Here is a 25,412-nt window from a genome sequence, read left to right on the forward strand (position 1 = left end):
AAAAAAACTTTCAGTGGAAGGAGAATTTTTTGACCACTAGTCATTTGTACTTCCAGACAAGCTTGCTGCAGACCATGTGAAGGCAGTCTCAGAACACATCATGAAGCTACAGATGTATGTCCAGGTGTTACAGGGGATGCAGGTGGACGCTGAGGAGTATGCCTATCTCAAGGCACTGGTGCTCTTTAACACAGGTAACACACCAGCTTGGAATGGGGAGGGGGGGGGATGGATAAAAATACAGGATATAATATATGTGGATGGGTGAAGGGGGTAGATGGGTGGAGATGGATAAAAATACAAGATATAATATATGTGGATGGGTGAAGGGGGTAGATGGGTGGGGATGGATAAAAATACAGGATATAATATATGTGAATGGGTGAAGGGAGTAGATGGGTGGAGATGGATAAAAGTACAGGATATAATATATGTGGATGGGTGAAGGGGGTAGATGGGTGGGGATGGATAAAAATACAGGATATAATATATGTGAATGGGTGAAGGGAGTAGATGGGTGGGGATGGATAAAAGTACAGGATATAATACATGTGGATGGGTGAAGGGAGTAGATGGGTGGGGATGGATAAAAATACAGGATATAATATATGTGAATGGGTGAAGGGAGTAGATGGGTGGGGATGGATAAAAAATACAGGATATAATATATGTGAATGGGTTGAAGGGAGTAGATGGGTGGGGATGGATAAAAGTACAGGATATAATATATCTTGATGGGTGAAGGGGGTAGATGGGTGGGGATGGATAAAAGTACAGGATATAATATATCTTGATGGGTTGAAGGGAGTAGATGGGTGGGGATGGATAAAAGTACAGGATATAATATATGTTGATGGGTGAAGGGGGTAGATGGGTGGGGATGGATAAATGGGGTGATTTCAGGATCAGTACCTTGTTGTGGATGAATGGGTGGGTGAAGTCAGGAAAGATGGGTTAAGGGATGGGTGGACAGACAAATAGAATTGGGGGCAGGGGCTGAGAGAGAGGGGTTGTGGAGTTTCTTAGTGTTAGATTTGGAAAAAAATTAAAACTTGAATAGAGGCAGCATTTATCAGAATACAAAGTTAGTGTAGTGTAACTGCTATAGGTGTGCCACAAAGGCAAGTATGTTGAAGTAATGATTGCTATATAGCTATGATGAATTCAATATGAATTGTTTCACTTGTGACTACAACATACCCTGTATTTTTATCCCAGTTTGTTACTTTGAAATCCCCCTTAGGATGCCTGATATTTGATGTAACTAGCATTGGTTTGTAAATTTGACAGCTTTGCTGCTTTGTATTTAATGCCCACTTTTCCTTCTAAATTCCCATTCTTTGTACTCTTCCAGACAGTCCCAGTTTGTCTCACCAACAGTTCCGCCAAGTGGAGAAGGTGCAAGAAAAAGTCTACCACGAATTAGAGGCATACGAAGAGGCCAAGTCCCAATCAAACTCACACAGAGACCGGTACTCCAAGTTATTACTGAGGCTCCCAGCCCTGCGCTCCTTGAGCCCCAGCATCATGGAGGAACTGTTCTTTGCTGGTTTGATTGGTAGTGTACAGATAGATAGTATAATTCCGTACATACTCCGCATGGAGACGACGGAGTACCATGGACCCGGTGTGGCAGCGGCAGCCTCTGTGGCAGCCTCCGTTGGCGTGACGTCCTCCCCCGGACCACAGGAAGTGGTCACTGCAATACCCACGGACGGTCAGCAGCAACATATGTATACAACGTCCACTGGGCAGCAAGTCATGGTCACTGGTGGTCAGCAGTATGCTACAGCTGTTTCTATGGATACATAAGGTGCCATGGTAACAGTTTCTATGGATACCCAAGGTGCCATGGTAACAGTAAGCCTGCTACTTTGGATACTGAAGGGAAACCATAAATGACTTGCCCAGTAACGTGGCTAACTGTAGTTCTGTATACTTGCTACTATAGAGAATGAAAAACATAGATAACTGTCCATTTGCTGTAATGGGCACATCTGAAAGCTTGTTACCATGGAAATGTAAGTTTTGTAATAGTGGATATATATAAGACAATGAAGAAGATAAAACAGACTAATGGCAAATGAATGTCAACCTATTTTTACCATATTGTTAAAACTTTCATTCACAATTCAGAATACAACTGCCTGGTTGTATTTTCACAATTTATGCCATTTGAAAAGATTTAATTATCAAATCATTCATTAGCAAGTTCCAGTATAAAAGAAGCCTAAATGCTTTAATTGATGTGCTAACCTGGCAGTTGCCTGGGATATTTTGAACAGATTATGCGATTGCTTGGCATTGTGAATGCTAATACTTGCTGTAAAAAAAAAAAGGGGGTGTAGTATAATTTGCATCAAGTTTGCATGATCTTTTATGGAGGCAGTCTTAGCGATCTCTTCAAGCAGAATACAAGGTATTTTATGTTTTGCCCTTGTTTTTGTTAGTTGATTGATTTTTACTATTTATCATAGTACTGGTGAAAAAGAGAATGTTGTATTTAATGCAAGATCCGTGCATGTTTTTTATTGTCAATTTATTTGTGCTGTATAGAGGCCCTAGGTCTAGAAAATTGTGTAGATATTTTTATCGGCAAGTTTTCCTTTTGATTTTTTTAAATAATGTATTATCCTAACAAAGTGTATATTAAATGTGCTGTATTATAGTTCCATATTTCTCTATTGCGATTTAGAATAATGGCAGAACAAGGAAAGTTGTCCCTAAGATGCGCAAGGGGACGGGACCAAGTTGAATAGTAATATTATGATCTATTTCTGATACACTTAGTTTGCCAATTCTCTTCTTCTTATTATTATCAGTGGAACAGTATGGAATTGCTTTTGTTGTATAGCACGGTGATTTTTAGAATATATTTTATCATTCATGTTTTGTAACTTTGTCCCCCGTTTCCCTTACTGTGTTTCTACTTCAATAATGCAGATACCAAATAAGAGGGGAGGACAAGATAATGCTAAGGTCGCATTTTCAGCCAAGTTGGGATGGCTTATCCTACAACAGCTTAACTCGTGTTTTGTATAATTGTGATTTCTTACCATAACAACAGCTTGGCATGGAACACAACTTAACCAAATTACGAAGGCATCAATGGGCTAAATTAATTCCCAATTAAACTGTCTTCCGTGTAGTTCAATCTAATTAAGCAGGGCCTTCATCCCTCCTCCTGACATTGTCTAGCATACAGGTGATTATACAAGTAGGTTGGAAGCAAGAGGAGGCGCGTTAATCTGTTAAACTGATTGCATTCAGCCAGAATACCTGCCGAGTTGGATCTACTTTTATAAGATGGTAGTTTCATTGAAAATGTGCCCAGTGAGACAACAGAGGGATTAGATTGGTTTCATATTCTAAGCTTAGGCAGCGTTTTATTAAGTTAAGTTATTAAACTCGGCTGTTGATGTTGCTATGGACACTCTTGTTAGGTGCAGGTCATCTTTTAATGTGCCACCAGTTCAAGGTATTTGTAGAATGAGGAATACAATAAATATATAAACTGTATTTTAAGATATGTACACACTAGAATTCATCACTTTTGGTGGCTTATTATTGTGATTTCCTAACCATATCAGTAACTTGGCGTTGGAGCTAGGGCCCGTAGGGGCTTTATTTCAAATACAGTGGCAGCGGAGTTGACATGAAGGAGATCTGATTGCCTCTTTGTGGTTAGAAATTATAACTGTTATACAGTTTCTGGTCCTTTTTATTGCCATCACAGAATCAGATATGTTTATGAAAATTTGTACAAATTAGGTAAGAAGAACCCACTTCAAGATATCCACCCAAACATGACCACTTTCTTTGTAATCATACCTTGGAACTCTCTGAAAAGTAACAAAAACAACCCCCATGCTTGTTATTTTATCAAACCTGTAAGAATTTTACTGAATTGGATTAAATGGCCAGTCGTGATTAAGCTTGTAGAATGGAGTCGTTTGTCACTGTGAAAGGGAATATACCATAACTTTTTCATATTTTGTGTAAAACAGACAGTCCTTTCTGGGTTGTTAGGTGGTTCTTGTTGACAGCATTATACAACTGAGACGAAAATTTTGGTCTAAAAGTGAGACTGGCCCTTATAAGGTACAAGAAATGTTTTTGTCATTATTGTGTGGTAGATGATGTCACTTCTTTAAATATTGAATGTGTAAAGAGCTAGCTTCCCCTAGTTGTATCAAGGATTTTTACAGTTACAGGTAATGTAATGCAATTCTCAATTTGTAAGAAATTAATTATATTATAAGATGGTGTATAAACATAGGAGTGTTATCATAAGCATATATATAACATATAATGTTAAGGTTTTGCTTGTCGTCAATTTAATTGCAACTGTCATTTAATGACACTGAATAATGGTAGGATTTTGTATCTTGTAAAAAGAAAATAGAAGAGACCATGATCATGAGTCTGTGTTTCCACCTCAACTGTGTTTTCTCTCTTCAAAAAGTTAAAATTTTGCTTAAAGGAGTCATGATTAAAGCAAGATAGGGTTAAGTTGATTCCTTGGAGTTTCATTTGCGTCTCTCTCACTCTGTTTCTCATTTGGCATGTCTCTGTTTGGCAAAAGAACTTATGGAGTAGAAAGTTAGTCTGAACTTTGAGAATGAAATTGCTGTTTTATTTTTTGCAGGATTTTATCTGAATGCAAAAGTAAGCAATCCTGTACAATTTCATTTTATAAAACTAGACCAATAGCTTCTTTTTAGGGGTACTATTAATGTTTGATCCTAAGCTGGTCAAAACAGTAATTTTTTTTTCTTTTTTTTTTTTTTTTTTTTTTGCTCTTGAAATAAAAAAAAAATTGAGCATAGTTCTTATCAAGTAAGGCCCACGAGCATAGATGTTCGATTCAGTTCAGTGTCTCCAGAAAATGACCTTGAAATATTTTTGACTATATAGTAAGAAATTATCAACATCATGTATTTCTTGTCCCTTGGAGCAAAACATTATTGAGGCGGTGCCTTGTGTGGTTTATTTGATGATGACTCTGCCGAAATAGGAAAGATAACAGTGTAATAAATAGTGTTAACAATATCATGCGATAAATGTAAAAAATAAAATCGCAATATGTCAATGGTACAGTGATGCCAAGAGAGAAGCACTTGAAGTGCTCTTTAAATTTATTGCTTATGATACATGCAGGGTGGCAAGTTCACATTTTTGGAGATATTTCTATTTTTCCCTTGAAGAAAAAATAGCAATTTTTTGTGTCATTTCATGTGGATAATAGAAAATACAATAATCTAGAGTTTGTGGATACCTTGAACTGTTTATAGAATTTCTAAATACTTGGGCGTAAGCTATAGTATGCATTATCTGGCTAAAGTGGAACACTTCTTGTTGCAATAAGATTGTGAGGTGCACTACAAGTAAATGAACACAGTTAGTGGACAGTGATGGCTTCAGGGGTGTTTATAGGATATCTTTGCAGTAGAATAATTCCTATTTTTGTTATACTTTAGCAACAAAATTTCTATTTTCTCCATTTTTCTGAATTCTTTATTTCCTTCTTTCTGAAGGTCTGTTTTAATTTGACACCCTGCATTTGTTTTTAAGCTGATTTTAAATCTCTTGGATTATGGGTTCTTTGGCATTTTTTGCTTGCATCAATGTAAAATTATTTATTAAGGAAAATCTTTGATTACTGGTTGAATGGCCCCGCTCTGTTTTATTGTTGGAATAATTCATTGGTTTAGAAGGTGTAGTTTGTAACAGAAATAGCTGTTGTAAGGTTCATTTTACATTTGTCTTTGATGGTCAGTGGCTGTTCTGAAGTAAAAAATCTGCATCTATTATGCTAAATATATTAATAGATGATAACTGCTTTTTATGGGAAAATATACTATTACTGTTTTTTATATTTAATTATCATTTTTCATATATTTATTTATTTATTTATTTCATTTCATTTTAAAATTAATTTCCACCAACCAGCTCATTAATTTTCATCACATTAAAATGTGAAAAGAGAGAGGGTTGGGGTGTTCAAAGACAACTCACACTTTGTGAGCCTGTACTGTATTTACATAGTGTGTTATTTGTGATGCTCGTTTATTAACTGGAGGAAAACAACATTGGTCCCTGATTGTGATAAATGGAGGAAAAGAAAGTCTTATAGATTTATTGTAACGGAATTGGCAGCATCTACGTGGAGTAATAATTATTATAATAATAGTGATGAAGATAATTGATATTATGATTATAAACAAATTTGGAACCATATGCAGAGTTCTTTTATCATTGTTGTTTTTTTACAGGTTTTTTTACATGTTTTTGATTTTTCAATTTTCACTCAATTTTGTTTTATTTTATTTATATATTTTTTTATCATTTACTTAATAATTGAAATTTTTTTCTTACTCTAGATACAGAGAAATGCTCTCTTTGGTAAAAGAAGTTCAACAATCAGAATAATTACGATCATTTTCACGTAATAAGTAACTACTTTTTGTAGTATTTCTCTAAAATTTTTGTATTCAATTTGGTTGCCTTATCAGTGCAAAACCACGTTAATTTTATAACTTAACTGGGTAGTTTATTGTTGTAAAAGTTTTGATCAAATTTGAAAATTGGCAAAGATTAATGTCAAGATATTAATAACTAGAGGATCAGATATTTTACCACGTGGTCCAGTGAGATTAAGTTCAAAAGTAATTCGAATTCCAAATTAAGACTCCCAATATGATTTCCTATTAATTAACAAATAAATAGAATTAGAAGGTGAAAAGAATACCATTCAAAAGAAAATTCCAGAAAAAAAAAAAGATATCAGAATAGACCGGCAAACACAACATCGCTACGTCACGGTGGACCTATTTCATATACATTATCCACTCGACAACACAATCAAAAAAGATATCAGCATTTTACAATTAAACACAATTTGTAATGCAGAATAAAGATTAAATAAAAACTGACGGAGAACCAAAAAAAACATCAAAAATGTATTTGAACCTTGATCTATTCCCCGTCATCATAAAAACGTGCCCTTCTCGTTTCACTTCTACAAGGTTCTATAGTTCGTTTTCAAGCAGCTGTGTATAGGGTTTCGATAAACTACTTAACGTGAACATGAAATGTCAAATCTCACAAATGCGCTTTATTTCTCAAAGATGGTTTCTTTCCCACATGCATTTAAACTTTTATGTTATCAAAATTCTCAACATGCGCCCTTTGTAGTAATAAGAGATCTTTGAAGGCAGAGGTTGATTCCATTTTATCATTCATGATTCACAATTCTTGAAAAATTACAATGATAATTGAATTCCACAAAAATTAATTAATCAGCTATGACTGATTGTAATTCACATTTTGGCCAAATACTATGACAATTTATTTCACATGAGAACAGGACAAGGCATTCAAAGGAGTTGGAAACAAAAATCAAAGAAAAACGAAAGCAACAGAGTGATCGGCATAATGTCTTGTGTTATTGGTCCTTTCTTCTGTGCCCACAAGGACTAGTTTGGACAGCAGACTGCCCACATGTCAGTCGGATGGATGTCACACCAGTGGTCATCCGGGCAGCCAGCACATCCTCGACCACAGCAGTAGCCGGAGAGGGGCCCTCTTGGGTCGCCATTACATTTTTGCGTCTTCGACTTTGAGGAGGAAATGACTGAAAGAAAAACGTGTTTTGAATGCAGGTGCTAATGATAAATTTTGATTGGTTTTGTCTCGTTTGTTAGTTTTTTATTTTCATTTATTGAGAGAGAGAGAGAGAGAGAGAGAGAGAGACCAAAGGAATTCTCATGAAGATGGTGAATACTTTACTTACCGCTACTCGTGACCAGTAAAACTGCCAGCACCAAACAACAGGCTAGTCGCGCGGACACCATCTCGTCTCAAATTATGACTGCCATGATATGAAAAGTAAATCATTATATATACTATATAAATTATGAAATAAGAACACCCATCTCCTGTGTTTACAGCATTCACAAACCCCACAAAGTTTTACAAGAGCAACATATCTTGATTTTGAGACTACCGGGAGTACGACGGTTTGGTTACAGAATGGTGACAGAACGCTCGAGTCATACCAGAGAGGGATCTGTCAGGGTGGCAGTTTTCTATCAAAACAACCTACCAGCACCTAAGTAGTATTTCATGAATTCGAAAACCAGTTTAACAATTCTGAATTGTAAATTCATCTCCATGATATACATAATTATTCATTTTAAAACTGCAACCAAATAGCTGACGTTTTGCATTGATCAAAGGGCATATTATATGGGAATTTTACTAAAAAATATAATTTGTTTACGTACCAAAATGCCCACATGCATACAATACCAATGTAGGTATTTTTCGAGAGAATTATTATTAAAATATAAAGCTATCAGTATTCGAGAGAATATCATCTCGCCTTCGAGTAAGGCTCACTTTTACACACTGGGAAAAAATTGGCAACATGTAAAGATGTGTATCAAACTTACTTATCTAAACCTAAAATTACAGGGGCGGATTTAGGCCGTCTTCTGGGACTTCCGGAAGACGGTCAGATTTTCAAGTTTACATTGACGGCTATCTAATTTTTTCTTTCGGAAGACGGTCAAAAGTGGAGGGTGGAACAATAAAGATAATTCGGAAGCCTGTCACAAAATATCCCTGGATCCGCCCCTGAAAAAACCTTACTTATCTGGACCAAACTGTCCAGTATTTTGAGATGTTCCTAATCAGCGGGGTGACTAAGAGCATACTGTCATATACTGAACATCTATATATAATACTGTCAATACTTGAGGATTTAAGCAACCTTCGTTCCTAGGCTAACTGTATTTACAAAATACTAGCAAAGCCAAGTTTCCTTAGTTCCAATATCGTTTCAGTCGGTAGATTCTAGAAAACTAAATGCAAATTTATGAAAAAAATATCAAGTTACCTTGGTTTCTAGACTTTCTAAGTATCGTTTATATTCTGTGTCAAGTTCACGCGTTTTCCAGCCTTGGTATCTCTAGTACTAGTCTTATAAAAGCCTCTGGCTCTTGGTTAAAGTACCCAGAATTTCAAACAGCGGTCGGTATATATAATATATATTGGTAAACAATCCAGGTAATAAGAGTAAATTGGATTTATCATTGAAACAATTATCCAGGAAAGGAATCAATCTCACATCCGTTCAAATTCGACAACTTCAGTGGGCACATAGTAATTATGTGGACTCGTAAAGTCAACCATTATAAGTAAATAACATTGTTCTAGATGAAGCATAGGCCTATTCATATTATAAGGATACTTTATGCATTTAAAAGTATGATCACATCAGGCGAAACGCGACAAAACAATGGTACAGTATTTTCCATATCTTGTGTCGTATAGTAAATATATGTGGGACTTATGTCAGATGTATTTTATCTTGGCGGGCGAACACGGCAAAAACATATCATCCTTGTCCCCTCCCCCTTTTCCTGCCCTTTGAAAAATCCCGGAACCCACTTTATAGTAATTAGCTAGATCCCAGGATGTTTACGTGTAAGTGGCCCTTTATCATAATCACAGAGCTAATATCCTATTGCATATAAGGGAAATCATGGGACCTCCTAAATTACAAAACTGATTTGGCGATTAAAAGAGAGAAAGGACAAGACTACTATAGCAAATTTTCTAAATAAGGTGATTTTAAAACACATGTGATAAGCGGCTAATATAAGGAGTCCTATCCACTTACCTGTATCATCTTTAATGTATGTGGTATAACATTGTATTTTTACTACTAGTAGTTACGGAGGCATTAAATGTAAAACATTCCTGTGCTCTATAAAATTATTATTATTTTATTAAAGGGCGCATTCAGCCCCCTCTGCTGAAAAGAGAAAGTTCGTGGTTGGACCAGCAGAATTCTTGGTTCACATTTGGACAAATGGAATGGGCCGTTTCATTTGTCCAAGGTTCATGCAAATACAAATTACACCAGTTAACAAGGGACAGGAAAGTTAAGGGGAAGTCCCCATTTGATATCTCATCATTATTTCATCATAACTTCAAAAAGACTGACCGACGAATTACATCAAAGCCACTTACAAAATTGGCCCTCAAATTAACCACTTATTATCTGACGTTCATCACAATTACACTTTATCATCGAATGTTTAATTTGAAATTTTAACAAAAGCCAAAAGTCGACTCATCGAAATGATAGACGGTCATCGCATCGCCTACAATACTTGTTTTCAGAGTCATCTAAGGTTTGTAATATAATGAATAAATTTATACGTTGACATCTTACCTGAAAGTCGTATTACGAGTAAAGCGAATAAACTGTTCTACGGGACCAGCCACGTGACTGGAATAGTGCGTGTCCTGCGTGTTGAGCTTTTAACAGTTGTTTTGAATCCCAGTGTCCACAAGAGCTCATTCCCACTGAAACTATCGGTCTACGTACATCGATCTAACTCCGCGGGGACTCTAACTCTTTCTGCCAGCGTACTTGTATAATCATCAGCTTTACTTTACTCAACGCCAGTAGGAGGCACGTGAATCTCTTTATCTGATTGCGTTCAGCGAGGGTCCCCGTGAAGTTGGATCGATCTACGTAGACCTATAGTTCCATTGGGAATGGACCCTTAGACGCACCCCGAGTCTCACAATTCACTGGGAATAGCTCATTTTTAGCATGCATTATGGAGGCAATTTCCACTGACTTCAGAAACTCAGGGTTACTGGACTGTGTGAAAGCCAAAAGGCCTAAACGTACGTGTATTTTCTTATTCATCATAGATTACTATTTTTAAAATTATCATTAAGAAAAAAAAAATCAAAACATGGGTGTATGTAAAACAATTTTTATTCAATTCTTATATTTTTTCAATAAAATACAATGCTGCCTATAGAAAGTGTTTGCATTTTAAAAACGATAAATGTGGCTGTAAAAGTTAGAAATGAAGAAGTCGACTTAGATTACAGATCGGTTTTATATGGGTACACCATGATGATACAGAGGACATTGTTAAAATTTCCAGGAAAATGTTATTATTAACATTTTTTGTATGGGGCCTTTTTCAAAGTCTACTGCGCATTGTCTATGTCTATTAGCTGCGAAAGACAGTGCCATGTTATCATTATATACCAATAATTTCGGTCACCGAGGGTGTATCACATGAATTGATATGGCCAATGCAGCTGTCATGTTCTCAGCTAGGCACGTTCTCATGAATATGAGGAGAAGAACCTCCACGTATAAAGAGTTATATAAAATATTCACTCATCCTTACTGGCCTACCCTTCGCCCAATGTTTTGAAAATGCCCCAAAGTCTAATTACATCTACATGTATCTTTCCCAATCTAAACATTAAAAATGATAAAACCACTCAAATAAAAACACCTGACGTCAATATGCCGATCTAAAATATAAAGGAAATCACGTCGATCTAATTGACTGACCAGTCATGCAGAAGTAGATTATTTTGTTAGAAATTATATAAAACATGGATCCAAGTGCAGAAAAGGGGCAAATAATTATATTGTTGAGTAGAACAAGAAATTTTATGGCACGTTAAGTAGAAGGAGTTGCATTTTTTTCAAGGAAAATTTAATTTGGCTTTAAATTTTCAAGTTAACTGAAGGAGGGTTTAATCCTTCTTCACGCCACACAAATGGGGATAAATTCTGATGGAAAAAAAACGTTGGGAAATCTGATGAGGTATTCTTAATAATGCTTTTATCCGGATCGTCATCTTTTTGCATATAAAAAAGGGACTGTCTTGGACTGAATGCGGATGCTAGATTTTCAGTGAAGGAGGCTTGAAAACAATTACTGCACCCACTGAGAAGTTGCTACTATCGTCACGAAACGGGTTTTTGTGCCTGCCTCGAAAAAATAGGTGAGATCGATCGAATGTAGAATTAATCATTGACATTGGACTCGAAAATCCTTAATTTGGAGTGTCTAAGTGTATTAAAAACCTCGCAGTACGCGCCTTTGTCAAGCACGTACTGGAACTGTTAATTGGTTATGGTAATGTACTGTTGTACGTTGTACTGCACTAGTTAGTAATTAGGTAGATTATTTGATTGAAGCCTAATATGAACAGTAGAAAATGAACAAATGACTTTAAAAAGTCGATTTTCCTGAATGGAAAAAATCTAACTTAGAAAACAGCACTTGGTAAAACAGGACATTGACCATTGCCCAGGGTGAGATCATTGACCAACTCACATTGGTCTTAAGGACACAATGCATTAAAAGGTCCAGAGTACAGCACTAGCAGACAGGAGCTGGTTTGACAAAAGAACTTTAACCCTTCAATATTGGTCTGTTTCATTTTGATATCAACCTGCTGTGCATCATCAGGTTTAATTACTGGTATTAACTGTATTATTTTTATTTTATTTCCAGAATTATGGTCCTTCCTACTCTCCTGTTTTATTCAGCAGCATCAGTTGTGATTCTCACAGTAGTTTTAGTGCTGTTATATTACACTCATCCCACTTTGTTGTTTGAGTGGTATATGAGGTGAGTGATCAAATGAATCTGGGGATAATATCACAAAATTGTTTTTGTACAGTATATATACATATTTTGTTGTTGTTGAAACAGAGGCAGCTTAATATTTCCTCCACACACACACACACACATGCACGCACATGCACACACACATATCTATATATAAATTTGTAAAATTTCAGATACCAGCTCTACTCTAGTGGACTATGTGTTAGGTATGTAAAAAATGAAGAGCGCACCTATTGTTATGCGGAGAGGGGAACCAGGACCCCAGACAGGAGCTCTATATTGTTTATACATGGCTTCACTGCCAGCAAGGACATGTGGGTACCATTGGTGAAGGTAAGCAAAGCATTTTTGTTGATCTGTTTACATATCTGCTTGAATGTGTCCATAGTATTTTGTTAGAGAATATATATACTCTACACTTGCACCAGTAAATGGATTTAAGATATGTGAGCAAAAACTGTCAGTTTTGAACCTAATGTAATTAATTATAGGATAGATGGAATTTTATTGTGTTTTTAGGTATACTGCATTGATGACCCCCCCAAAAAAAGATATAAAGTAAAATTGCAAACAAATTTCAAACTCCTCACTTTTTACCAATAATTTATATTATCAATGGATAGATTATAATATTTTATTCCTTACAAATAAATACTTCGTTGACACCAGCCAAACTCTCTTACAAGATTTGAAAATATATACTTAAGATGTCTTTATTAGAAAATATAGATTTGTCAATAAGAAAAATTAATATAGTTGGGCAGATAGTATCAATCATGTTCAGTGAAGGAATGACTGTATTATATTTTAAGAAATTAATTCTTTTTTTTTTTTTTCAGCTGCTTCCCAAGAACCTGCACATTGTAGCAGTGGACTTGGCTGGGCACGGGCATACCACACAAGTCCCAGGAGAAGATATATCATTTCTAGGACAAATTAAAACATTACATCAGGTAGGGATGCTGGAATTTTGTGGAAAATTTTGCCTTTTTCTTCACAAGCATGTCTTCCCTAGATTGCCTCTCACTTCTTTTATTTTCTTTCTTTCTTTAAGTTTATTATTCAGTTTATGACTGTATGACAAGTTTACCAGTTGTTCAAGAAGACCATAATCATGAATATTTGCAATTATCATTACAGTTTGTAGAACTTATAGGCCTCAATAGTGCCCCATACCATGTGATAGGCCAAAGCATGGGAGGGGCCATGGCAGGGTTATATGCTGCACATTATGGTCATGAAGTAGATAAAGTGACCCTTATATGTCCTGCAAGTAAGTGATTTAAAAATGAATGATGTCTTTTACTTTGATTTAGGCAACGGCATAGATATTAATTTTCTGTAAGATACCTCCACTCTAAAAAATATGCATGGTTATTCAGTGCAATTTGATCAGATTGTTTTTTCCCCTAACTTTTAGTATTTCCATATTTTTCATATTTTGGTGAAGATTGTTATGTATATATTCAATGTGTATATTGACTTTAGAATAATGCAAATGTTATATTTTGAGGCATTTTGTGCATTTTTTTCTTAATTTCCTTCAGTGAAGACGCCTGTAGAAACAGAATTCATTCATGAGTTACGCTCAGGACACTGTCGTCTCATTCCTAAAGAACCAGAAGAAGTTCAGTACATGATAGATTCCACTTTGTATAACAAAAGACGGTTCCCTAAACAGGTGAAATTTTATAAATAAATAAACCATAAGTAAAATTGACTCGAGCTTGTTAAGCTGTAAGTATCTGTCAATATACTTTTTGTGTGGAACAAATAATAGAGTTTATTTAAAATTAAAAGCAACATAAATATCCGAAAAACTCATTTTAAAGGAGCAGTCTCACAAGGGCTGCTTTAGAATGAAAATCAGTCCAACTCTCACCATTTAATGTCTTATTTGATTACACAGCATTTCTGTTTTCAATAGTCTGGGGTGGAGTGGAATGTCTTTGTGATCTTAATCACTGCTCAAGAGAAAAGCCACACATACCATCAGATAACATGGTTGTCTGAGGATGCAAGTTGACTTGATTTTAAATCTTGAGTTGTCCTTGTCTAAACTGGCTTCTATCCTCTTTATAACATGCCTTGTGCTGTATTTTTTTCTCTAGATCCTGAAGGCAGTTATTAAAACAAGAGAACCATATAATGACTTTTTTCATGAGTGTAAGTAGGCTAAGAGATTATATTATGACAAATTAATTAACTACTGAAGTTTAGTGAATAAATGATATCAAAGAAGCTTTAATTCATATTGCTTATTTTAGTATTACACTTACTAGGCTAAGCTGTATATTTGCAAACTTTGCTGCATATTTCTCATTTTCATGTTTCTTTTTCAGTGTACACTACCCTAGCTACAGATGAAGAAGGGGAGCAACTCATTCAGCATGCAGAGAAAATTACTGTACCATCACAAATAATTTGGGGGGAACATGATGAGGTAAAGAATATATAATAGTTTATTGTACCACCAGCGTTAGCGCTGGCGGTACACATGGTTTCGGTCTCGTCCGGATCGTTCCGCCGGCTCCGCCGGACGGCTACCGTTACCGCTTCTCCTCCTAGACGGTAAGGCCCCCCATACCCATCTCATGGATTTAGGTCACCTATAATCTCAACTCGTTCCACGTAAAATTTGGGCTTTGTCGGTATTGGGGTCTGGGTGTGGCACTCATTGCAATGCACCCTTGTCCAAAAATGGCAAAATTAAATGCTAATTATCTACCCTACGGAAGGAGTTACGGGAAAAATTTCTACAGATGGCTTTCCAAAAGTCATATGTGTAGATTTCAAATATACCCTCGGATTTGACCTTTGACCTTTACTTCAAGGTCAAATGGGCCAAAATTTTCAAAAAAATGAAATTTTTTACGAAAAAAAAATTTTTTGCCCTGTTATTCAGACACCACACAGACTTAACCAATAATATTATTGGAAAGTGTTACCCTTCAGGTCATCTTTCATCTCCATGAATTTGGGGTCAATCGGTGCATTTTCACAGGAGTAGCGGCCATAAGATACCGAAACTGAAAACTGTCTCTAATTCGGGAACCGTTAATGCTAGAGACCCATTCTTTTTTGCATTTTGTAGAGCATGTAAAGCCCAACACTGGAGGTGGTCTCGGTTTTTTTGTATTCCATACGGTTTTCGAGTTACGCTGTATCAAAAAGTACATATTGGTGGTGAAAGGAAAATGTACGGAAGCCCACTGGTGCCATATGTAGAAAAAAAAATTATCTCGAAATTTCGAGATACTATTTTGAAATTTGAACAAAAAAATTTACCACAAGCGTTAGCGGTGGCGGTACACATGGTTTCAGTCCCGTCCGGTCCATTCCGCCGGCTCCGCCGCCATGTTACCGTTACCGCTTCTCCTCCTAGACGGTAAGGGCCCCCGTACCCATCTCATGGATTTAGGTCACCTATAATCTCAACTCGTTCCACGTAAAATTTGGGCTTTGTCGGTATTGGGGTCTGGGTGTGGCACTCATTGCAATGCACCCTTGTCTAAAAATGGCAAAATTAAATGCTAATTATCTACCCTACAGAAGGAGTTACGGGAAAAATTTCTATAGACGGCTTTCCAAAAGTCATATGTGTAGATTTCAAATATACCCTCGGATTTGACCTTTGACCTTTACTTCAAGGTCAAATGGGTCAAAATTTTCAAAAAAATGAAATTTTTTACGAAAAAAAATTTTTTTGCCCTGTTATTCAGACGCCACACAGACTTAACCAATAATATTATTGGAAAGTGTTACCCTTCAGGTCATCTTTCATCTCCGTGAATTTGGGGTCAATCGGTGCATTTTCACAGGAGTAGCGGCCATAAGATACCGAAACTGAAAACTGTCTCTAATTCGGGAACCGTTAATGCTAGAGACCCATTCTTTTTTGCATTTTGTAGAGCATGTAAAGCCCAACACTGGAGGTGGTCTCGGTTTTTTTGTATTCCATACGGTTTTCGAGTTACACTGTATCAGAAAGTACATATTGGTGGTGAAAGGAAAATGTACGGAAGCCGACTGGTGCCATATGTAGAAAAAAATATTATCTCGAAATTTCGAGATACTATTTTGAAATTTGAACAAAAAAAATTTTTATCTCGAAATTTCGAGATAGCATTTTGAAATTTGAACAAAAAAAAAATTATCTCGAAATTTCGAGATAGCATTTTGATATTTGAGCAAAAAAATTTATCTCGAAATTTCGAGATAGTATTTTGAAATTTGAACAAAAAAAATGCTATCTCGAAATTTCGAGATAATTTTTTTTTTCAACATATGGCACCAGTCGGCTTCCGTAAAAATGTGCAGTATGGTAATGGATAATAAATTTTGAACTCCGGAAAAATAAAACATAATGCTTGGCAAAGCAGACAACTTGTGGTCAAAAATGACATTATTTTATCAAATTTAAACTTCTGCAACTTCAGAGAACCTCCCATTTCAAGAACTTTGACCAAAATGACCTTTTCTTTATTTTAATTAATTTTTTCTGTAGGAAATTTATGGCACATTATGGTAACTCCAAAATTATAACATTTAGTCCCTTATATCTCCAAAACTGGCAGAGATAGGTCCATAGTTACTATTGAAGTTGAATAGGAAGTCATATACTGGCAATCTTACTGTGACCTTGACATTGACCTTTGACCTACTTTTCACCATGAACTGAACTTTGCAAATTTTGCTTCCCTTTTATCTCCAAAACTGGCAGAGATAGGTCCATAGTTACTATTGAAGTTGAATAGGAAGTCATATACTGGCAATCTTACTGTGACCTTGAAATTGACCTTTGACCTACTTATCACCATGAACTGAACTTTGCAAATTTTGCTTCCCTTTTATCTCCAAAACTGGCAGAGATAGGTCCATAGTTACTATTGAACTTGAATAGGAAGTCATATACTGGCAATTTTACTGTGACCTTGAAATTGACCTTTGACCTACTTTTCACCTTGAACTGAACTTTGCAAAATTTGCTTCCCTTTTATCTCCAAAACTGGCAGAGATAGGTCCATAGTTACTATTGAACTTGCATAGGAAGTCATATACTGGCAATTTTACTGTGACCTTGAAATTGACCTTTGACCTTCTTTTCACCATGAACTGAACTTTGCAAATTTTGCTTCCCTTTTATCTCCAAAACTGGCAGAGATAGGTCCATAGTTACTATTGAAGTTGAATAGGAAGTCATATACTGGCAATCTAAATGTGACCTTGAAATTGACCTTTGACCTACTTTTCACCATGAACTGAACTTTGCAAATTTTGCTTCCCTTTTATCTCCAAAACTGGCAGAGATAGGTCCATAGATACTATTGAAGTTGAATAGGAAGTCATATACTGGCAATCTTACTGTGACCTTGAAATTGACCTTTGACCTACTTATCACCATGAACTGAACTTTGCAAATTTTGCTTCCCTTTTATCTCCAAAACTGGCAGAGATAGGTCCATAGTTACTATTGAACTTGAATAGGAAGTCATATACTGGCAATTTTACTGTGACCTTGAAATTGACCTTTGACCTACTTTTCACCTTGAACTGAACTTTGCAAAATTTGCTTCCCTTTTATCTCCAAAACTGGCAGAGATAGGTCCATAGTTACTATTGAACTTGCATAGGAAGTCATATACTGGCAATTTTACTGTGACCTTGAAATTGACCTTTGACCTTCTTTTCACCATGAACTGAACTTTGCAAATTTTGCTTCCCTTTTATCTCCAAAACTGGCAGAGATAGGTCCATAGTTACTATTGAAGTTGAATAGGAAGTCATATACTGGCAATCTAAATGTGACCTTGAAATTGACCTTTGACCTACTTTTCACCATGAACTGAACTTTGCAAATTTTGCTTCCCTTTTATCTCCAAAACTGGCAGAGATAGGTCCATAGATACTATTGAAGTTGAATAGGAAGTCATATACTGGCAATCTTACTGTGACCTTGAAATTGACCTTTGACCTACTTATCACCATGAACTGAACTTTGCAAATTTTGCTTCCCTTTTATCTCCAAAACTGGCAGAGATAGGTCCATAGTTACTATTGAACTTGAATAGGAAGTCATATACTGGCAATTTTACTGTGACCTTGAAATTGACCTTTGACCTACTTTTCACCTTGAACTGAACTTTGAAAAATTTGCTTCCCTTTTATCTCCAAAACTGGCAGAGATAGGTCCATAGTTACTATTGAACTTGCATAGGAAGTCATATACTGGCAATTTTACTGTGACCTTGAAATTGACCTTTGACCTTCTTTTCACCATGAACTGAACTTTGCAAATTTTGCTTCCCTTTTATCTCCAAAACTGGCAGAGATAGGTCCATAGTTACTATTGAAGTTGAATAGGAAGTCATATACTGGCAATCTAAATGTGACCTTGAAATTGACCTTTGACCTACTTTTCACCATGAACTGAACTTTGCAAATTTTGCTTCCCTTTTATCTCCAAAACTGGCAGAGATAGGTCCATAGTTACTATTGAAGTTGAATAGGAAGTCATATACTGGCAATCTTACTGTGACCTTGAATTTGACCTTTGACCTACTTTTCACCATGAACTGAACTTTGCAAATTTTGCTTCCCTTTTATCTCCAAAACTGGCAGAGATAGGTCCATAGTTACTATTGAAGTTGGATAGGAAGTCATATACTGGCAATTTACTGTGACCTTGAAATTGACCTTTGACCTACCTTACAATGAACTTAACTTTGATTGCACCATTTTTAGTTATATATATTTTTTGCATATTTTGAAAATTCTTGTTGATTGCATTTTTACAGCTTGTCAAGCACAAGACTGGTGGCTGCACCCCTTATTTTGTGTATGTGGGGGTCTATACGAATGCGCTTGCTCCAGCTGGTGGTACAATATTCGGAGGCGGTATCGCCTCTCTGATCCTCTAGTTTAATGTATAGTATGTATGATATATACTATATGCAGAAAACTAAAGGAAAAGCATTCAAAAGCTTCTGGTAACATGATATAATGATGTAAAGTATGCATGAACATTTTTGTAACAGGAAGCTAATAAGATAAAGTTATATAAAAAGTTGTAACAGATTGTACATTTATAAAAGGTAATATATATTATCTGCAGTCGGCACCTTCATTGCCAATAGCTGGATGTCATTATACATTTAAACCACCAAGTTACATATAGTGTTGATATTCCATTTCGACAGCAAAAAATCACAACTGGTCAGGATTTTTTTAGTGCACATAAATGTAACTGTCTGAGGAAAACATAATTTCAAATTGCTTAAATACACATTTAAAGTTCTTCAGTTGGGTATATTATTTTCAGCTTGTCCATGTCTCTGGCTTCGATGTCCTAAAGAAGGCACTACCAAACTGTCAGAAGGCAGATGTTATTGAGAGGTGTGGTCACTCCACCAACATGGATCGTCCAGGCATGGTGGTCAAGCTTCTGCTACAGTTCCGTGGAGAGTATATTAAGACCAATAGGAAAAGTAAAGCTCAGTAAAGAAATACAGTCATCTCTGTGTTTGTTTGTCATTCCAAAGAGTGATAAAGAATTTGTCCTGCTGGAATTAACTGTGGTTCTTAAAAGGGAAAGTGAATGGTGTGAATTAGATTCTTGGTCCCTGCGTACATCAATTACTGGGAATTTTGATTAAATGGACAGAATCTATAATTTTTATTCTGATCTGCAGAAGAACGATTTTATAGCTAATTTTCCTTCATGCAGTTATTTATTATTCCACATTCTAAAGAAATGTATTTGATAGAGTTATTAATCAAAACTGTTGTGATTGAGTTATGAAGTATAAGGTGCTCAAAAGCTACTTATGGAGGAATGCATTAAAACAGGTTGTTTAATTACAAGTAACAACGATTGTTTTAGTAAGCTGTTTACTTAAAAAAAAAAACACTGTTGCAAAATTAAACAGTTTAGTGTGTTGCCATTAAGATTTTGTTTTTTCTGTTGTGAATGTGTGTCTTCAGAAACGTGTAACACATCTACTCTTTTTTTGTAGTAGGTTACAGATTGATGTGATTTCTCAGGTTTTTACACTGAACCAAAAAAAAAATTTTAACGATATAAAGTGTTTGTAAAGTTTTTTGTCATTTTTGTTTCATGTAAAAGATGAAAAGATCATTCAATAAATACATTAACAATTTTTCGTTTCATCTTTTTCTTCTTTCATCCTAAAGTAAAAAAGACTAAGACAGTAAAATTGTTGCAGAGAAAATAAATCTTAAAATTTATTTTAAAATATTAAAGTAGAAGGAACATATCACAGAGAGATTTTGTTGTTACACAGCAATGTTCAAGCTTAACACTTAATGGTTAATGCACTGAAATTTTTTTCTGAAGAGGGTGGTTCCACAACTAGTTTGTTCAAAGTGATTGCACAAATCTGTTTATGTAAAAGTTGCTAAGGATATATTTCAGGTCTGTTGTATCTCAGAATGGACGTATATCATCTAGCCTACAATATAATTCCCTGATATCAGTCACCAAAACCCTGAAATAATAATAAACAGAGTTTTAAGTTGGTGTTCTGATTTAAATAGTATGAAGTCCAAGTGTATCTTCACGTTTAAAAAAATTAACATGAAAAATATATTTGTTTCTACAAGTAATGCCCTGACAAATGATGCATATATGTTAAAATATTTCATAATAGGTAACAAGTATTTATAAATAAGTTTCATCACAGGCATTATCAGAGTCCTTTCTACGCAAAATCCTCATCTACTGCCTCATATGACTTGCTTTTTACTCTTACTAAAATCTGACTTCATTCCTATAATTTAAGACTGCTTTTGAAATATTTAAAAAAAAGGCACTAAATTAAACTTAAAATGTTGATAATAAAAAATTTAGTCTTTTTTTCACCCAATTTAATTCCTCACATAATTGATGCTTGCGAAAAAACTCTTGCAATCCTTCGTATCTTTTCACGATATCAAACCCACAGAGCACTTGGAGTTTGTGTAAGTCTACAGGGCACAGCTGCATGGGCTGGCGAAAATCTTCTGCTAGATTTCCCGATCCATTCATACAACATGCAAAAAAGATACAATGGTCGATGCCCAGAAGATGACTGATCTCATGAACAAGAAGTTTACAGCTTCTATGCAGGAGAAGCTTTTTCCTTTCATAAGGGGTAGAACTGTTTGTTTGCTTCATCTCAAACCAATTTTCCTCTGAAAATACAATCCCTGGTTCGTAGCGGAAGAAACTGAAGATTGCCACACGATGGTTTCCAGCTGCCATGCCAGCAACAAATAGATCACTTTGCGCTTCGTAGAGATCCTCCATTGTGAGGGCAATTAGGCACAGCGCATTGTCAGGAATGTATTGTTTCATGGTAAGGAGAATGGTGTCTACAGCCAACTGTCGTCTGCCTGACTTGGCATCAAATCTGGCATTGAGGTGGTGTTTCTTGACTCGCTTGCTTTTTCTTGAGGTATATAGGGCTGTAAAATTATTAAAAATGGTATTTGTATGTTGCAATCAGGGTTAAAAAGAGAATTTCATGAAGGAAATGTATTGTTACTGCCTGATGAGTACTTGTCATCATAGTCATGTGAGTAAGCTTACCAGTTAATCACCTGAGAGAGTCATTAGATCGTGTGTATAGTTGAGTTGCATTTATGAATAGCCATTGGATAGTACAGTAACATTTAACTCAGCCTGAGGAACTCTGAAATTTTCACATATTTCACAGTCTGTGGATATCTCTTGCAGAGAACAGAAACATCATTAAAATCATAACAGTATGTGTGCCACAGAACCAAAGCAATTTTGCAAGAAAATCTAATGACTACAGATTTGGTTCAACAAGTAAAATAATTATCACAAATGCTATACAAAGAGAGCTGATATGCCAGGATCACCTTCACTCAATTCATGCCATACCAACATACCTTTTTCCTCAGAGCTTGGCACATCTATCCAGGTCATCTTGTTGTTTTCACATCTCAAATGGACAGGAGGCAAGACATCAACAGGCAGACAAAAGAACAGGCGTGTATACTCCACCAACTCTTCCATAGCAACCCCTACATGATATAAGAAAATTCAGTAGACTCCATATGACTTGGACGCTTCACAAGAAAGTTTGAGTTGGGCAGTGTTCACATGAAGTTTAGCTATTACCCAGAAAATATCTATTATTAGGTTCCACAAGATTTGATGGAGATAAAAATAAAGTGGGCCTTGCACCCCCCCCCCCCCCCCCCCCCCCCCACCCCTGAGAAAAGCCTCTTCTTTGAAATTCCTGGCTATATGCCTATTATCAAAGTACCTGCAGGCCCGTAGCCAGGGGGGGGTTCGGGGGGTTCGAAAGAACCGCCCCTTTTGCCAGGAAAAGGTCCACCCTGGGTAAAATTTGATCTAGGTACATGAAGTTTTTATGGGAAAAGGTCCACTTTTTCAGAAAAAGAACCCCCCTTTTGAAATTGCTGGCTACGGTCCTGACCTGAGTCTGAATCAAAATCTCCAAGTGGCTGGATGTATATCGTTCCCTCTGGATACTTCTCTTGAATAGTGGCTCCCTCTGGATTAAAATTCTGCCTCATATATTTTACTTTCCTTGAAGACAGCCAGGGGCATTCCCTGCAAAAATATCATTAAAACAACTTACACAAAACAACACACTAGTGTATCAGATTGAAGTGTGTCAGCAATTAATTGTTGCAAGTAAAACTTGATGTTTTTACCATACAAGGAAAATACAATCAAGTTTCAATTGATGAAACATTTTGTATTTTCTACAAAGGTTTGAAAGAGAAAGCATACTACATTGACCTGAAACTACACTGAAAAAAAAAAATAGTGCAATTATTAAATGAGACACTTAACAAACATTTATCAAACAACTAGGTATCATATACAAGGCAGAGATTACTGCATAAATGAAAGATTCTTCTTCACATGTAAAACAAAAACTTATATTTAATATACAGTATTCATGGTAAGATAACAAACAATATACAGGTATGTTCAGTTGAAGAATGAATTCAAACATAAATAACGTTTTCACAAACCTGAGAAACTGTTTGAATGTCTGTCCATCTTCTCTAAATTGGGCCAACCAGTCCAGGTCACTGCTGGGGTCAGGGAGGGGAGGGAAATGACCCCCTGGCTGGAGTGGCCTGGGTATTGGTGCCAAGCTATCTAAATGAAAAAACCCGATTTTGTCTTTAGAATTTAATCTAAAAGGGCAGCATGTTCAGACATGGGGAAAACTTTGAAGATGCTGCAGGTCCAGAGCACCTGCACTTAAAGAAAACTGCAGGTCCTCCTCATTCTAGTTGTGCTGGTTCAAACTAAGTATTTGATTTTCAATAGTCTACGTTTACATCTGATTTATTACTATGCATTGCAAGGTATTTTCACGTTAACATTGCTAGTCCAGATGACATATGACCCGTCGGACAGGCCATTTCCTATATGTCTTCATGTTTCAATTCTCACATAGGAAGATACTTCCCGCAAGAAAACGCAGTAGATACTCCAGCGCAGTAGACTACTGCAATCATGCTGCAAACCGCAGTAGACTACTGCAATCATACTGCAAGCATGCTTCAAATCTGCTTCGATTTGGGAGCTCATTAGCATATTTGAAACATGCTTCTATCATGCTGCTAATCTACTGCATTAATGCTCCTCTTTGTACAAACCTACATGTATGTACTTTTTGGAGTAGAATTGCAGTAGGCTATGCTGCATTTCTACTGCAAATATGCTCCACACCACTACTGCGTTAATGCTTTTTTGCTACTTCGATACTACTGCATTTTCGTGCGGGTTGCCTTGGCAATTTCTTTTAAAAACAGATCTTTAATATATAAGTAATACTTCTTCATAGCATGCACTCAAACCAATAAGGTGGAATAACAGCATGGGTAATTTAAAGAGATGTCTTCTTCCCACCTCCAGTTATAGCCTTCATCTGTCTTGGTTTTGTCACTGGCTTGAATCCTGCGACGAACGGCACAGGTCTAGTTTTCATCTTGGATTTACTTGACTTCGGCTTCGGCATTTTGATTATTTCACAGCTCAGGCTGCAACAGCATTTTCAAACATAAAACTATATGGTTAATAAGTAATGCAACGCAGAAGTGTATGTACATTTTCTGTAGTTATAAAGATCTCTAGAAGTTGGTGGGTGTATCAAGTTTGAAACATTTATGAGAAAGAGAGAGAGTACTATTTTTCCCTAAAAATACATGCAATCATACTAATTATATTACTACAAGTAGTATAGCCGAGTACCACAAAGCCACTGTCCACTTCTCCCGCCCCGCACGCACACGTACACACACACACACACACACACATTTCCACACAACACTGAGGCAACCAAAACATGCCTCCCATTCCCCGTGCAACTTACCACTTATTTCTTACAATTCCCTTAAATAAAGCAAGTGCCAGTGATCATATGCTCTCAGTAAATCTTCCTTGTTCTTATCATGAAACTTGCTAGGACCAACTTGTTAGTCTACACTTTCGCTGACTCTGCATTCAGGCCTTGCTCTAGTTCTAAACAAATTTGACCTAGTTGAAAATAATGTGCTGACGTCAGTGACGTATATTGTGACGTATTTCACAAGCAATGTCTCACAGCCAGACTACACCACTTCCGAATAGAGGTTAGTAGAGGAGTTTTATGCGTTTTACTTAAAGCCACTGCTAATTTTTTTTATGACAGTCCAGTTGACGAATCTACGAGCTGTCAATTCATCACTAAAGGTTTTGTTTTAGAGCTTAATTTCACTTATGAAATAGGCATGAATGTGTAGCGTCAAAATTGGGTCAGAGTTTACGCATCGAAATCTACACGCTGATCAGTCAGATGGTCAACTTTAATTTGTCATATTCAATTAGTTTTGTAGCAAATACCGATCTACGAACATTGTAGAAACACACTATCAACCTAAATC

At 36.2% G+C, this 25,412-nt stretch overlaps 4 protein-coding genes and 1 long non-coding RNA gene across 8 annotated transcripts in view; 3 read left to right on the forward strand and 2 right to left on the reverse strand.

The window, feature by feature from the left end:
* LOC106151647 (orphan steroid hormone receptor 2) overlaps positions 1-6,240 on the forward strand; it is a 33,000-nt gene extending 26,760 nt beyond the window's left edge. For all 3 annotated transcript variants that reach the window (XM_013525008.2, XM_013525009.2, XM_087015028.1), the window contains 2 exons: positions 57-194; positions 1,355-6,240. In XM_013525008.2, coding sequence (XP_013380462.1) covers positions 57-194; positions 1,355-1,812 — 596 coding nt within the window. In that variant the 3' untranslated portion in view covers positions 1,813-6,240. The remainder of the gene's footprint in view (positions 1-56; positions 195-1,354) is intronic.
* Positions 6,241-7,097: 857 nt separating this feature from the next.
* On the reverse strand, positions 7,098-10,435 carry LOC106162864 (uncharacterized). Of its 2 annotated transcripts, none has more exons than XR_015334980.1 (3): positions 10,247-10,435; positions 7,796-7,873; positions 7,098-7,636 (listed from the first exon to the last, which is right to left on the reverse strand). It is a non-coding gene; the product is annotated as an uncharacterized LOC106162864 (long non-coding RNA). The 2 variants fall into 2 exon arrangements; XR_001238386.2 differs by lacking the exon at positions 10,247-10,435 and adding an exon at positions 8,903-9,066.
* Positions 10,436-11,698: 1,263 nt separating this feature from the next.
* LOC106151643 (monoacylglycerol lipase ABHD6) lies at positions 11,699-20,632 on the forward strand. The gene is made up of 9 exons (XM_013525005.2): positions 11,699-11,841; positions 12,357-12,473; positions 12,647-12,806; positions 13,313-13,426; positions 13,614-13,746; positions 14,021-14,154; positions 14,585-14,639; positions 14,816-14,916; positions 19,795-20,632. Exons 2-9 carry the CDS (start codon positions 12,361-12,363, stop codon positions 19,972-19,974), a joined length of 990 nt encoding a protein of 329 aa, XP_013380459.1. The 5' UTR covers positions 11,699-11,841; positions 12,357-12,360; the 3' UTR covers positions 19,975-20,632.
* A 57-nt stretch (positions 20,633-20,689) lies between these two features.
* On the reverse strand, positions 20,690-25,019 carry LOC106151651 (archaemetzincin-2). Its single transcript, XM_013525016.2, has 6 exons — positions 24,863-25,019; positions 24,400-24,530; positions 23,511-23,640; positions 22,943-23,079; positions 22,389-22,523; positions 20,690-21,938 (listed from the first exon to the last, which is right to left on the reverse strand). The coding sequence occupies exons 2-6, from the start codon at positions 24,506-24,508 to the stop codon at positions 21,316-21,318; spliced, it is 1,134 nt and encodes a 377-aa protein (XP_013380470.2). The 5' UTR covers positions 24,509-24,530; positions 24,863-25,019; the 3' UTR covers positions 20,690-21,315.
* Positions 24,999-25,412, forward strand: part of LOC106178720 (6-phosphofructo-2-kinase/fructose-2,6-bisphosphatase-like) — a 28,138-nt gene continuing 27,724 nt past the window's right edge. Inside the window, exon 1 of the mRNA XM_087015034.1 lies at positions 24,999-25,121. Coding sequence (XP_086871160.1) covers positions 25,085-25,121 — 37 coding nt within the window. The 5' untranslated portion in view covers positions 24,999-25,084. The remainder of the gene's footprint in view (positions 25,122-25,412) is intronic.

The sequence above is a fragment of the Lingula anatina genome, chromosome 6 (assembly GCF_051362555.1).
Source record: "Lingula anatina isolate TDL-2025a chromosome 6, LinAna3.0, whole genome shotgun sequence".
In the NCBI taxonomy this organism is placed as follows: Eukaryota; Metazoa; Brachiopoda; class Lingulata; order Lingulida; family Lingulidae; genus Lingula; species Lingula anatina.

Coding starts and splice junctions, on each gene's coding strand:
- LOC106151643 (XM_013525005.2), top strand. CDS start 12,361: ATGGTCCTTCCTACTCTCCTGTTTTATTCAGCAGCATCAGTTGTGATT. Junction 12,474..12,646: donor TTGTTTGAGTGGTATATGAG/GTGAGTGATCAA, acceptor GTAAAATTTCAG/ATACCAGCTCTACTCTAGTG. Junction 13,747..14,020: donor GACCCTTATATGTCCTGCAA/GTAAGTGATTTA, acceptor AATTTCCTTCAG/TGAAGACGCCTGTAGAAACA.
- LOC106151651 (XM_013525016.2), bottom strand. CDS start 24,508: ATGCCGAAGCCGAAGTCAAGTAAATCCAAGATGAAAACTAGACCTGTG. Junction 22,524..22,942: donor AGATTTTGATTCAGACTCAG/GTCAGGACCGTA, acceptor TATATCATGTAG/GGGTTGCTATGGAAGAGTTG. Junction 21,939..22,388: donor GCCAAGCTCTGAGGAAAAAG/GTATGTTGGTAT, acceptor ATAATTTTACAG/CCCTATATACCTCAAGAAAA.